General features: G+C 60.6%; 2 protein-coding genes across 2 annotated transcripts; one reads left to right on the forward strand and one right to left on the reverse strand.

The window, feature by feature from the left end:
* The first annotated feature begins 1,194 nt into the window (after positions 1-1,194).
* Positions 1,195-7,541, forward strand: SLC35F6 (solute carrier family 35 member F6). Its single transcript, XM_069850717.1, has 6 exons — positions 1,195-1,326; positions 3,165-3,237; positions 3,308-3,479; positions 5,403-5,615; positions 5,855-5,965; positions 6,752-7,541. The coding sequence occupies exons 1-6, from the start codon at positions 1,250-1,252 to the stop codon at positions 7,210-7,212; spliced, it is 1,107 nt and encodes a 368-aa protein (XP_069706818.1). The 5' UTR covers positions 1,195-1,249; the 3' UTR covers positions 7,213-7,541.
* A 541-nt stretch (positions 7,542-8,082) lies between these two features.
* Positions 8,083-11,497, reverse strand: CLU (clusterin). The gene is made up of 8 exons (XM_069850704.1): positions 11,389-11,497; positions 10,936-11,084; positions 10,667-10,837; positions 10,174-10,591; positions 9,537-9,650; positions 8,762-8,988; positions 8,358-8,539; positions 8,083-8,267 (listed from the first exon to the last, which is right to left on the reverse strand). Exons 1-8 carry the CDS (start codon positions 11,471-11,473, stop codon positions 8,261-8,263), a joined length of 1,353 nt encoding a protein of 450 aa, XP_069706805.1. The 5' UTR covers positions 11,474-11,497; the 3' UTR covers positions 8,083-8,260.
* Between the last annotated feature and the right edge of the window lie 2,241 nt (positions 11,498-13,738).

Genomic DNA, 13,738 nt, shown 5'->3' on the forward strand with positions numbered 1-13,738 from the left:
TGAAAAATTTGTTTCTGATATCTAGTCTGATATCAGACTCAAGCCCTGGTGGAGCTTGAGGCTATTGCCCCTTGTCCTGTCCCCTGTCACTTGGGAGAAGAGGCCAGCTCCCTCCTCTCTACAACCTCCTTTCAGGTAGTTGTAGAGAGCAATGAGGTCTCCCCTCAGCCTCCTCTTCTCCAGGCTAAACACCCCCAGCTCTCTCAGCCGCTCCTCATCAGGCCTGTTCTCCAGCCCCTTCACCAGCTTCGTTGCTCTTCTCTGGACTCGCTCCAGAGCCTCAACATCCTTCTTGTGGTGAGGGGCCCAGAACTGAACACAGGATTCGAGGAGCGGTCTCACCAGTGCCGAGTACAGAGGGAGAAGAACCTCCCTGGACCTGCTGGTCACGCCGTTTCTGATCCAAGCCAAGATGCCATTGGCCTTCTTGGCCACCTGGGCCACTGCTGGCTCATGGTCAGTCGCTGTCAACCAACACCCCCAGGTCCCTCTCCTCCAGGCAGCTTTCCAGCCAGACTTCTCCTAGTCTGTAGCTGCTCAGGGTTGTTGTGCCCCAAGTGCAGGACCCGGCATTTGGCCTTGTTAAACCTCATCCCATTGGTCTCAGCCCAGCGGTCCAGCCTGTTCAGATCCCTTTGGAGCCTCCCGACCCTCCAGCAGATCGACACTTCCACCCAGCTTAGTGTCGTCCGCAAACTTGCTAAGGGTGCACTCGATGCCTTCATCCAGGTCATTGATAAAGACATTGAACAGGGCTGGACCCAGCCCTCCGGCACAGGGAGCACCAGGGCCGCGCACTAGGACCGGGGAGCGCGGCGCCGCGAGTGGGCGTGGCCAGAACCCCATGTGGGCGTGGCCCGCCAACACACTCAGGGGCGTGACTGGCTGGGGGCGTGGCCTAACAATAGTGTGGGCGTGGCCAGACACTGAGAGCGGAACGCGATTTGCCAGTGGGCGTGGCCTCGGCGAAAGAGGCGTGGCTTAGCACCCATGTGGGCGTGGTCATGCGCTGCGGATCGAAGCTGATTGGCCGGGAAGGCGGTGTGGGCGTGGCCAAGCACTGCGGGGGCGTGGCCATGCCTCGGAGTGGGCGTGGTCATGCGCTGCGGGGCGCCACGCGATTGGCCCGAGGGCGCTGCGGTTGGCGCGGCTGCCCCGGAGGGGGCGTGGCCTGAGCGGAGTAGGCGTGGCCGCGGGGCCCTGGCGCAGGGCGGAAGGAGGAGGAGGAGGAGGAGGTTTGGGGGGGGCCATGGCGTGGTCCCGGTACCAGCTGGGCCTGGCCGCCCTCATGCTGCTCACCGGCTCCATCAACACCCTGGCGGCCAAGTGAGTCCTCGTGGCGGCTGGCGGGGACCCGCAACCCCGCGGGGTCCCCCCCGGAAGCGGGGGCTGCGGCCCCATAATTCAGACTCCCCCCCCCTCCCCGGGGCTCTGGGGGTGTCACCCCCCTCTAGCATGGGCTTCGCATCCCCAGGCTGTGTCAGCAAAGACCCAGGATCCCCCCTCCCCTGTCTTGGGGGGCTGCACCGAAGTGGGGGGGCGGGTATAGGCTTTGGGGTGCCCCACAGGGACCAGGGATGCTGCCCCATAGGGGATGGGAATGCTGCCCCATATGGACCAGGGATGCTGCCGCATAGGGGATGGGAATGCTGCCCCATATGGGACCAGGGATGCTGCCCCATAGGGTTCAGGAATGCTTCCCCATGGCGACTGGGGGTGCTGCATTGAGCTAGTGATGGAGGAGGAAGGGGGTCACTGCGTGGCCAAGCGTGCTGGGGGTCTCCAGCCCCCCTTATAGATGCTGCCAAGGGATGCAGGTCCCCACCACGGGTGCTATGACCGGCCTCGAGAGGTTCCATGTGAGTTCGCCCCCAAACCTGGCTCCCTGCACCCCCTCCTGTGCTCCATGTCCTCCCAAAAGCCAGGCAGGGGCTGCGCTGAGCACCCTGGGGCGCTCCCAGCCTTTGCCGTGAGGATGAGGATGATGTTCCCAGGCAAGGCAGACCTGCCAGGCCGGCTCATCCCGGTGCTGCCGGACAAACGCGTGGGTGTCAATGTGGTTTCACTGAGTGGCCAGGCTCCAGCTGGCCCTGGTGTCACAGCAGAATGAGGCTCCTGGGTGGGGAAACTGAGGCACAAGTTGCTGTGAGGCAGAGCAGGAGGCCCTGAGCGCTCAGGCAGCTCACGAGACCCGTGTGTGGCCCAGACAAAGCCTCTTGCGAAACACAATCCACGGCAGAGGGGCTGACTCATGCCAAAAATCTTGCTGGCCTAGCTGAATAACCCCTTGGAGGGATGAGACAGGGACTGCCCTGGTCTTTGCCCCAGCTCTTTTTCCTTGAGCTCGGCAGGTCACTCAGCATCAGCAAAAAGGGGCTGGAGGGGTGTTGGGGCCCTGCCTGCTCGTGTCCGGGTGCACAGCCGTGCTTAAGGGCTTGAAGGTCACCTCCCAAGGCAAATGGTCCGTAAAGAGTGGAGAACCACACCAAAAAGAGCCATGGGAACGTGTGCCCCAGCTTGTCTTTATCTAGAGTTGCCCTCTGTGATGCTTGAAATACCCAGAAGAGGGGGTTTGTGCCCCAAAACTGTGGCTGGGGGTGTGAGCAGTGGGAGCCGCTGCCCTTCAGCCTGTGTTCATCCAGCCTTGCCCTCTGGAATACCCAAAAGAAAGGGTTTGTACCCCAAAATTGTGGCTGAGGATGGAAGCCGCTTCCCGCAGCCTGTGATCCAGCATCTTTTGTGCCCCTTAGCCCTCAGATCTTGCAGGCCAGTGGCGCAAGGAGGAGGGAAGAGGTCGAGGTGACTCCTCAGTGCTCCCCTGGTCTTCCCAGGAGGACGCAGTTCTTCCTGGCTGGCTCGGGGACACCGGATCACAGGCCTGTGCAACACGGCGGTGTCCATTTCCCTGCCTGTCACTCAGCACTGGGAGCCAAGCCAGGAGCTGCCGGCAACAGCCGCAGTGGTGTCACCTTCCCTGCAGATGTCCTGTCCTCAATGCTGTCACTTTAGGTGGCTCAGAGGATGGCCCTGGGATGGATTTTGGGGTGCGTTGTTGGTCTCCTACCTTAACCCCCATCCTCTCCGGTGTCTCCTTCCTTGTGGATATCGTGTTCCTGGAGATGTCGCTTTAGATGTCTCTAAACACACCCCTCTCTGCCTTGTAGGTGGGCTGATAACTTCAGCGCAGCTGGATGCAGCGGGACGCAGGAGCACGGCTTCCAGCACCCCTTCCTGCAGGTGAGGCCTGTCCCCAGGGCAGGAGGAGCCCTGCCATCAGCGTCACTCTCCTCACCAACCTCTCCCATAGGCTGTGGGCATGTTCCTGGGGGAATTTTCCTGCCTGGGAGTGTTTTACCTGCTGGTATGGAGGGATCGGCGGAGACCTGAGCCCACCATGGCCCCATCACAGTCCTTCAACCCACTGCTTTTCCTGCCTCCTGCTCTCTGTGACATGACTGGGACCAGTATCATGTACGTGGGTAAGTGCTGGGGACGGGGGTGCCACCTCCGTGTCCCTGCAGGATTTGGCTGCTGGGTTCTGTTTCACAAGAGGCTTTGTCAGCCCACACATGGCTCTCGGGAGCTGGCTGAGAGCTTGGAGCCATCTGCGTGCTCTGCCCTGCGGTGGTGCCGTGCCTCGGTTTCCCCATCCTCATTCTGCTGTGACACCAGGGCCAAACGGAGCTTGGTTTCACCACACTGACACCCACGTGTCAGTGATGAGCTGGCCTGGCAGGTCTGCTTTGCCTGGGGACATCATCCTCATCCTCACGGCAAAGGCTGGGAGCGCCCCAGGGTGCTCAGCGCAGCCCCTGCCTGGCTTTTGGGAGGAGCTGGAGGGCTGGAGGGGGTGCAGGGAGCCTGGTTTGGGGGCAAACTCACATGGTACCTCTCGAGGCCGCTCACAGTACCCGTGGTGGGGACCTGCACCCCTTGGCAGCATCCATAGGGGGATTGGAGACCCTCAGCCCACCCTGGTCACGCATTTCCTTGCTTTCTCCTCCATCGGGAGGGAGCAGCCAGCCCTGGTCCTTATGGGGCAGCATCCTCGGTCCCTATGGTGCACCCCGCAACACAGCTGCACTTCTCCTACGGCGATGCAGCCCCCCAAGGTTAGGAGGGGGGCTTCTGGGGCTCTGCTGACACTGCCTGGGGATGCAAAGTCCGTGCTAGTTGGGGTGACAACCCCAGAGCCTGGGGGGATGAGCCCTGGGATGGAAGGAGGGGACTGGAGGCCTCTTTGTTGGGTAAAAACTGGCTGGATAGGTGAGCCCAGAGTTGTGAATGAAGCTCAATCAGTTGGTGTTGGTCACGAGCGGTGTCCCTAGGGTGCAGTGTTGGGGCCAGTCTTGTTTAATGATCCGTGATCTGGATGAGGGGATCGAGTGCTCCCTCAGTCAGTTTGCAGGTGACACCAAGCTGGGTGGAAGGGTCAATCTGCTGGAGGGCAGGAAGGCTCTGCAGAGGGATCTGGACAGGCTGGAGTCATGGACTGAGGCCCATGGGATGAAGTTCAACAAGGCCAAATGCCAGGCTTTGCACTTGGGACACAATAACTCCATGCAGCGCTCCAGGCTTGGGGAAGAGTGGCTGGAAAGCTGCCCAGAGGAAAAGGCCCTGGGGGTGCTGGTCAACAGTGGCTGAACATGAGCCAGCAGTGGCCCAGGTGGCCAAGAAGGCCAACAGCATCCTGGCTTGGATCAGCCATGGGGTGGCCAGCAGGAGCAGGGAAGGGATCGTCCCTCTGGACTCGGTGCTGGTGAGGCTGCACCTCGAATCCTGGGTTCAGTTTTGGGCCCTGCACTCCTAGAAAGACCTTGAGGGGCTGGAGCACATCCGGAGAAGGGGACGGAGCTGGGGAAGGGGCTGGAGTGCAGGAGTTCTGGGAGTGGCTGAGGGCCCTGGGGTTATTTAGTGTGGAGAAGGGGAGGCTGAGGGGAGACCTCATCGCTCTCTGCAGCTCCAGGAAAGGAGGTTGGAGCCAGGTGGGTGGTGGTGTCTTCTCCGAAGTGACAAGTGATGGGATGAGAAGAAATGGCCACAAGTTGCACCAGGGGAGGTTTAGATTGTGTATTGGCAACAATTTATTCACAGAAAGAGTGGTGAACCCTGGCAGAGGCTGCCCAGGGCAGTAGTGGAGTCCCCGTCCCTGGAGGAGTGCAAAAAGTGTATGGCTGTGGCACCTGGGGACATGGTTTAGTCAGCACGGTGGGGCTAGGCCAGAAGAGCTTCGAGATCTTTTCCAACCTCAGTGATTCTGTGCTTCTATGAAAACTGGGCTCCAGCCCCCCTGGGGCAGGGAAGGCCCAGAGCAGGATGTTTTTTTTGTGGGACAGGCCCCCAAATCTGGTTTGAGGGGTCAGGAAGCCCAGCGACTCATGGCTCTGTCTCTAACTGCACAGCCTTGAACATGACCAGCGCTTCCAGCTTCCAGATGCTGCGAGGATCCGTCATCATCTTCACCGGGCTCCTCTCCGTCGCCTTCCTAGGCCGCAAGCTGGAACTGAGCCAGTGGCTGGGCATCCTGGTCACCATCGTGGGACTGGTGGTGGTGGGGCTGGCTGACCTGCACAGTTCCCACGACCAGAAACACAAGCTCAGCGAGGTGATAACTGGTATGTAGTGGCCCTCTGGTGGCCCTTGGGGCAGGCGGGGTGGCCACAGAGAGGAAATCATCCCCACAGGGTGCATGCCGTGCTTTTTGTGCATGGCTGTGGCTGGTGGGCATGAAGATGGGGGTTCAACCTTGCCTTCCTTGTCATCATCTACCTCTCCCCTCAGCTTCCTCACCCCTCTTCTCCCCTTGCTGTCCTCACCCTCCTCCTCTCGCCCTCCTCCTCTCCTCTACCCGCAGGTGACCTGCTCATTGTCATGGCACAGGTGATTGTTGCCATCCAGATGGTTCTGGAGGAGAAGTTTGTCTACAAACATGACGTTCACCCGCTGCGGGCTGTTGGCACCGAAGGTCTGTCATGACGTTGTCAGAGGGTGCTGAGCACTCAGAGGGTGCTGGATCCCCCAAAGCCATCCTGGGGAGGACTGTACGGGGCATGCTGTGGGGGTTTGGGGCTCATGAGGCAAGGAGGGGTGGTTCTTGGAGCCAGCATCCATCTGCCACCTTGAATCATGGCTTCAGTTCTGGGCTCCTCATTCCAAGAAGAAAGACCTTGAGGGGCTGAAGCACATCCAGAGAAGGGGCATAGAGCTGGGGAAGTGGGTGAGGGCCCTGGGGCTGTTTAGCCTGGAGAAGAAGAGGCTGAGGGGAGACCTCATCGATCTCTGCAGCTCCTGGAAAGGAAGTTGGAGCCAGGTGGGTGTTGGTCTCTTCTCCCAAGTAACAAGTGATAGGGTGAGAGGAAATGGCCTCAGATTGCACCAGGGGGTGCTTAGATTGGATATTAGGAACTATTCCTCCATGGAAATGGTTGTCAAGCTTTGGAAGAAGCTGCCCAGGGCAGTGGTGGGGTCTCCATCCCTGGAAGGGTTCATAAACTGTGTGGCTGTGGTGCTTAGGGACATGGTTTCGTAGGCACGTTGGGGTTGGGCTTGAGGGTTGGACTGGATAAGCTTAGAGGTCTTTTCCAACCTTAACGATTCCATGATTCCATGATCTTAAAGGTATTTTCCAACCTAAATCATAGAATTATTTGGTTGGAGAAGACCTTTGAGATCATTGAGTCCAACAATACCTGTCCACTACTCAACCATATGTTACTAAACAAATGATCCTATGACACCCGCTCACACCCAGGTTTCTTCGGCTTCCTCATCCTGGCCCTGCTGCTGGTGCCCATGTACTACATCCCAGCAGGCAGCTTCAGCGGGAACCCTCAGCAAACACTGGAAGATCCCCTCGACGCCTTCTGCCAGATCGGCCACCGACCCCTCATTGCCCTGGCCCTGCTGGGGAACATCAGCAGCATCGCCTTCTTCAACTTCGCCGGCATCAGCGTCACCAAGGAGATCAGCGCCACCACCCGCATGGTGCTGGACAGCCTCCGCACCCTCGTTATCTGGGCTGTCAGCCTGGCTCTGGGCTGGGAGACCTTCCACGGCTTGGAGATCCTGGGATTTGGGGTGCTGCTGGTGGGTGCCGCTCTTTATAACGGTCTCCACCGGCCCCTCCTCGCCCGCCTGTCCTGGCGCGCCGAGGAAGCCGAAAGGGAGGGTTTGCTCCACGGGGAGAGCACAGCCATCAACAGTGAGAGCTGAACGCAGCCCCTCGAGGCCACCTCGGCCACGGGATTTATATCCCTGGATGATCTCCCCTCCTTGGGATGGGATTGGAATGGTGGGGGCGATGCCGGACTGCTCTTTGCCGGAGAAGCCTCTCCCCTACCTCGCTGCAGGGGCTTCTCAGCGAGGCTGTGCCTGCTCTTCCCTGTGGGAAGCAGACCCTCAGCCGGCATTCCAAGTGAGATAGAACCTCTACCCCTATTCCAAGGGGTTCCCGGAGGTGGGGGTGCTGGTTTGGGGCTGGCCCCACTGCTCTCCACCCTCTGTCTCCCCTCAATAAAGTGAGTTTTGCAAGATCCAATGAATACGAGGCTGCTTTTTCCAACGTTTATTTGCTTGAGAGGGTGTGGAGAGCAGAGTCGAGGGAGGGGGGTGACTCTACCTTTATTTTTGGTTTATTTGGGACCTTGGCAGCGGCAGCGTTGGACCCCGAGCTCGGGGATGCAGATGGGGATACAGTAGAGCATCACTCGACTACTCTCTGATGAAGAAATGGATGGGAGGGAGCTGAACAGAGCCCCTTGAGGCCACCTCAGCCACGGGGTTTATATCCCTGGATGATCTCCCCTCCTTGGGATGGGATTGGAATGGTGGGGGCGATGCCGGACTGCTCTTTGCCGGAGAAACCTCTCCCCTGCCTCGCTGCAGGGGTTTCGGGGAGGCTGTGCCTGCTCTTCCCTGTGGGAAGCAGACCCTCAGCCGGCATTCCAAGTGGGATAGAACCTCTGCCCCTATTCCCAAGGGGTTCCAGGAGGTGGGGGGGCTGGCTTGGGGCTGGCCCCACTGCTCTCCACCCTCCATCTCCCCTCAATAAAGCGTGTTTTGCAAAATCCAATGATACGAGGCTGCTTTTTCCAACGTTTATTTGCTTGAGAGGGTGCATCCCAAAGAGGCACAAGGAGAGCAGAGTCGAGGGAGGGGGGTGACTCTACCTTTATTTTCAGTTTATTTGGGACCTTGGCAGCGGCAGCGTTGGACCCCGAGCTCGGGGATGCAGATGGGGATATGGTGGAGCATCACTCGGCTACTCTCTGATGAAGAAATGCATGGGAGGGAGTGAGCCACGACGTGGCTCCCCCAAAACTCCGGGAATGGGAGGTGGGGTGTGGGTCTGGACTCACATGGCATTTTGCTTGTAATGCTGAAGCGCCTGCTCGGCCACCATCTCCATGAAACGAGGGTCATTCCAGGAGATATCACCGGGAATAGTGAGGGAGAGCGGCTCTGAATCAAAGACCTGCACGGTCACCTGCGTGTCCGGCACGGCTGAGGGGTCCTCGGGGTTGGGAGCCTTGGAGAGGACCTGGAGAAAGCAAGGAGAGCTGGGATAGCCCCTCCACTGGCCCCTCGCCTTGGCACCAGCCCTGCAGGCGGCTATTGTGCCTCGAGGCGCTCACTTGGACACACAATCGCTTCTTTCTCCCCCTGACCCACTTTTCTGTGGCTGCCAGCCCTGTTGCAGCAGGAGGGAGCGCAACCAAGCGGGGGCTCGAGCCCTTCGGCTGTGCCACCGTGCCAGACTCACCGTGGTGACCTGGAGGAAGCCGTCGCTGTCTTGGGTCAAGTTGGAAAGCCGTGAGACCCAGCCGAATTGGCGGTTGAGCTGGTCCAGGAGGCTGGTGGTGTTGAGCATCTCAGCTTGGAAGGCGTGGAGGAGGTCGTCGTAGCGGCGAGTGAAGCGCTCGGCCAGGCGCAGGGCGTCCTCCAACTGCTCCCGCAGCTGGCTCTGGGCAGGGTCTGTCTGCCAGCAGTCTTGGGAGGGGGAAATTAGGGGTCATCAGGGGGTGCCAGGGCTCAATCTCAGCCTGATGCATACACCCCTCGCACCCCATCTCATCCCCCAGCCCCTGGTGCCTTGCATCCCTTCACATCTCATACCCCGGTACCCGCATCCTCTATTCCCGGTGCATGCACGCCCTTACTCCCCATCACATCTCACCTCCCTGGCCCTGGTTCTTCCACCACACCCCATCTCATCTCGTTCCCGAGCCCCAGTTCTTGCACGCCCTTGCACCCCATCGCTTCTCATCCTCCCAGCCTGAGTGCTTGCACCCCACCACATCTCATCCCCCAGTCCCAGTTCTTGCACCCCGTTGCATCTCATCCCCCATCCCCAATGCATGAAAGCCCTTGAACCCCATCAAAATTTCATGCCCCAATGCATTCAGCACCCCTTGTATCTCATCCCCCAGTCCCAGTGCATGCATCCCATTCCACCCCATCCCATCGCATCCCACCCCATCCCACCCCCTAAACGGTCCCTCCTGCCCTCCCCATCCTCATTCCCCATCCCAGCTCACCCACGGAGAGGATCTCCCGGCACTTCTCACACTCATCCCGCATCCGCAGGCAGCCAGCCGAGTTCCGACGGATCTCCCGGCACACCATGCGATCATCGCTGAAGTTACGGGACTCTGTGGGGAGCCCAGCTCACCCTCAGCACCCCAAAACCCCACAGGGCAGGGGTGCCTGGCACCACCGACCCCCATCCAGGAGGCAGAGTTGTGGATGCCACGGCATACCAGAAAAGTTCTTTTCCCAGGGAATTTTGACCCCCACAGCTGGTTTTTTTTCCCAAACAAAGCATTCCTTGCCAAGCTCCGTTTCGCAATCACCCTTTCCCAGGAGCCAGGGCCGCGGTGGCAGACGGTGACGCCACCGGCGGATGGATTACAACAGGCATCGCCCACCCAAAACAAACACCTTTCCACGATGCCAACGGTTCCAGAGTTGGCTGGGTGGGGGAAAACCCATAACCCCAGCGCTGCAAACAGTGGAGCCTGTGATTTCTAGGCCCCGGTGGGGGATTCTCTGATGTCTCATAGCAGGGTTGAGCTCATCCTCGAATAAGAAAGAGGAGGGCTTGCTGGGAAGCTGCTGGGAACCTGCCACTTCCAGAGGAGCCCAAAACACCCAGCCTGCCACGAGCACCCTCACCTGAGCCAAAGCCTCCCAACGGGTGCTCCCAACCACTGTGTGCCTCCTCCAGCATCCTCTGCGTCATCTCAAAGAGGGGTTGGAAGAGGTTGTGGAAGCCGTAACGGGGATGCTGGAAGAAGGGATGCAGCTCCCGGGAAAACCTCTCGCTGCGTGGGACAAGGCGGACGCGTTGGATGGGAGGGCGGAAAGCTTCACGGAATCCCCCGAAGGGCACTTGGAAGAAGGGATACATGCGGCTGTAGACGTGGGTGCTGTCCTGGAAGATGTCATCCACCCCATCCTCCAGCAATCCGTAACGTTCTTCCAGGTCCTCAAACTGCTTCTCCTGCCGCTGGTCCCGCTCCAGCAGCGAGTCAATGCGCTCGCCGTTCACCCAGATGGAGAAGGGTGAGGAACGGTTGAGGAACTCCTCCAGCTGTTGAGAAGGGGAGCGAGATGAGGCCCCAATCCCCTCCTTCCCAGCATCACCAAGGGTTGTGGGACCACTCACCTGCCTCCCCACCAGCCCCGAGCCGCTGTGGCAGGTGCGGGAGTAGAAGCGCATGCAGGTGTGCTTGAGGCAGGGCTTGCATTCCTCCCAGAGCGCCAGCATGGTCTCGTTGCACACCTCCTGCTTCTCCTCCAGCTGCTGCTCCTTCTCCTGCGCCAGCCTCATCGCCTCCTGCAAGGCACCCAAGTCCGTCCCTTTGGATGCACCCAGCCCAACCACAGACTCCGGGTACCAGCGTCGGAACAACCACCCTCCTCATCCTCACTCACCTCTTTCTTCCTCTTGGTCTCCTCCAAGGTGTGCAGGATGGCTTGGTGGTCCTTGTTGGTCTTGTCCATCAGGTTCTTCATCTGCTTCACCCCATTGATGGCGTTTTCCACCTCCTTATCGATGTACTTGCTTCCAGCTGCCGACATCTCTGGGGAGGGGGAGGAAGAAGAGCATCACTCAGCTGGCTGCTCCGAAGGGATGATGCCGTGAACCCCACTTCCATCCAGGCCCCCAGGGATGATGCTGTGCTCCCCCCAAGTCAGACAATGCCGTACACCCCACATCCAGCCTCCCAGGGATGATGCATCCCCTTCATCTCCCCATGAGGCCAGCACTCCCCTCACCCCACAACCATCCCATTTGTTCCCCCAAACCCCCCTCTAATGAAAAGCTGTGCCCCCCTCAATCCTGGTGGGTTCTGCAGCCTCCCTGGCCCCGCAGCCCCCACTCACGCTTGAGCTCGCTGGGGGGGACGAGGGCCTGGCCCCCCTCCCAGGGGAGCAGGAGGCTGAGCAGGGAGAGCAGCAGCAGCGCCATGGTCCGATCCGGAGGCAGCTGCCTCTGTGGGAAGAGAGGGGGATGTCAGAGCAGGATCCGCCCCGCCTCGGTGATGCCATGACCCTCCCTCCACCCGGCTCCCTCCCCTAGGGATGATGCTGTGCCCCCCTCAATCCATCCATCCCACTCAGGGATGATCCCATGCCCCCCCCCCAATCCATCCATCTCACTCAGGGATGATGCTGTGCCCCCCCCAGTCCATCCATCCCACTCAGGGATGATCCCATGCCCCCCCCCCAATCCATCCATCTCACTCAGGGATGATGCTGTGCCCCCCCCAATACATCCATCCCACTCAGGGATGATCCCATGCCCCCCCCCCCAGTCCATCCATCCCACTCAGGAATGATGCTGTGCCCCCCGCAATCCATCCGTCCCACTCAGGGATGATACTATGCCCCCCCAAATCCATCCATCCCAGCCAGGGATGATGCTGTGCCCCCCGAATCCATCCATCCCACTCAGGGATGACGCTGTGCTCCCCCCATCCTGCGTGAACACGGGACTCTGAGTCAGCAGCGGGGACCATTCCCTCTCCCCGCTCCAGGCAGGATTTTCGGAACACAGCAATGGTTCATTTTTCCACGGGGTGGGGGGACACACATGGACACCAGCCCATCAGTGGGGTGGGGGAGTCTCTTTCCCCTGCCCCTTGCCCGCCTGCGGCACAAACAAGCCCCAGGCTTGTAGCCAAATGGGGCAACCGGCCAAGGCGATGACTGGGCATGCAATTCCCCCCCACCTCTTGCTGGAACCAGCGCAGTTGTGGGGGTGGGAAGGGACTGCGAGGAATAAACTGGGACAGGTTGCCCCTCCCCCGCCCCGAAAAAATAATAAAAAAAAAAACCTTCAGGGGCAAAAGCCAAGATGCAGCGTGGCTACCACCCCGCCCAAAAAGGCTTGTACCCGGCTCTGCCCACCCATCCCCCACCCCTCCCTGCACTGCTGACTCCCCCTCAGCAAACCCCAGTAACCCCCCATCCCATCCCAACTCCATCCTGCCCGCGCAGGGCATTGTGGGAAACTCCCTGTCCCTGGGATGAGCATCCTTGCGCTCTATCACCTCCCCGGAGAGGGGGGACACACAGAGCTCCCCAGGGAAGGGAAGGGAAGGGAAGGGAAGGGAAGGGAAGGGAAGGGAAGAGGGAAGGAAGGGAAGGGAAGGGAAGGAAAGAGGGAAGGAAGGGAAAGGAAGGGAAAGGAAGGGAAAGGAAGGGAAAGGAAGGGAAAGGAAGGGAAAAGGGAAGCTGTACCTGCACCCCAGCCGCCCTGGCAGCTCCGCCGCCGCCCGCCGCCGCCCGTCCCTATTTATCCGGTGACTGCGGGTCCGCCCCGCTCCAGCCCCGGAGCTTTCTGGAACCGGAGGGACCAGCCCGCCTCCCCCGCACCACTCCCCCCCCCCCCGGTGCTCCCCCCTTCCCCGTCCCCCCCATCCCGCCCCGGGGATGCCCCGATGCCGCGGGGATGGGCGCTCGGCAGCGCCGCTCGCAGCCCGTTCCGATCCTAAAAACGGAGGTTGGAGGCGGAGGCGGGGGGGGCGGGGGGGGGGGGTCGCACCCTCCCCGGGATCCCCAGAGAACCCCAAAGCTGATTTGGGGCGGGGGGGAAGCTCTCTGGGCTCTACGAACCCCATTCCTCCCAGCAGTGTCCCCTGTGTGTGTGTCCCCCCGCTGCCACGGGGGAAACTGAGGCACGGAGTCCCCCCATTAGCAAGATCCCCCACTGCCACAGGGGAAACTGAGGCACGGACCCCCCATTAGCAAGATCCCTCACTGCCACAGGGGAAACTGAGGCACGGAGCCCCCCATTAGCAAGATCCCCCACTGCCACAGGGGAAACTGAGGCACGGAGCCCCCCATTAGCAAGATCCCCCACTGCCACAGGGGAAACTGAGGCATGGAGCCCCCCCATTAGCAAGATCCCTCACTGCCACGGGGGAAACTGAGGCACGGAGCCCCTCTGCCTCACCCGTGGCCCCGCCTCCTGCCCCCCGGCTCCACCCCCCAAAACTTCAGCCTCCCTCCACTCGCCATCCACAAGATCCTTCACTGTCGGGGGGGAACTGAGGCTCGGGCTCCCCCCTGCCCCTCCCACGGCGCCGCCTCCCCCTCCGGCTCCACCTTCCAGCTCAACCTCCCAAAAATTCAGCCCCTCCGCGTCTGCAAGATGCCACACCGATACGGGGGAAACTGAGGCACGGAGACCCCCCGCATTACCACTGCCACGGGGAAACTGAGGTACGGA

Source organism: Phaenicophaeus curvirostris, chromosome 2 (assembly GCF_032191515.1).
Source record: "Phaenicophaeus curvirostris isolate KB17595 chromosome 2, BPBGC_Pcur_1.0, whole genome shotgun sequence".
Taxonomy (NCBI): domain Eukaryota; kingdom Metazoa; phylum Chordata; class Aves; order Cuculiformes; family Cuculidae; genus Phaenicophaeus; species Phaenicophaeus curvirostris.

Coding starts and splice junctions, on each gene's coding strand:
- SLC35F6 (XM_069850717.1), top strand. CDS start 1,250: ATGGCGTGGTCCCGGTACCAGCTGGGCCTGGCCGCCCTCATGCTGCTC. Junction 5,616..5,854: donor GCTCAGCGAGGTGATAACTG/GTATGTAGTGGC, acceptor CTCTACCCGCAG/GTGACCTGCTCATTGTCATG. Junction 5,966..6,751: donor GCGGGCTGTTGGCACCGAAG/GTCTGTCATGAC, acceptor GCTCACACCCAG/GTTTCTTCGGCTTCCTCATC.
- CLU (XM_069850704.1), bottom strand. CDS start 11,473: ATGGCGCTGCTGCTGCTCTCCCTGCTCAGCCTCCTGCTCCCCTGGGAG. Junction 9,651..10,173: donor GTTGGGAGGCTTTGGCTCAG/GTGAGGGTGCTC, acceptor GGCTCCCCACAG/AGTCCCGTAACTTCAGCGAT. Junction 8,540..8,761: donor GCTTCCTCCAGGTCACCACG/GTGAGTCTGGCA, acceptor TGCTTTCTCCAG/GTCCTCTCCAAGGCTCCCAA.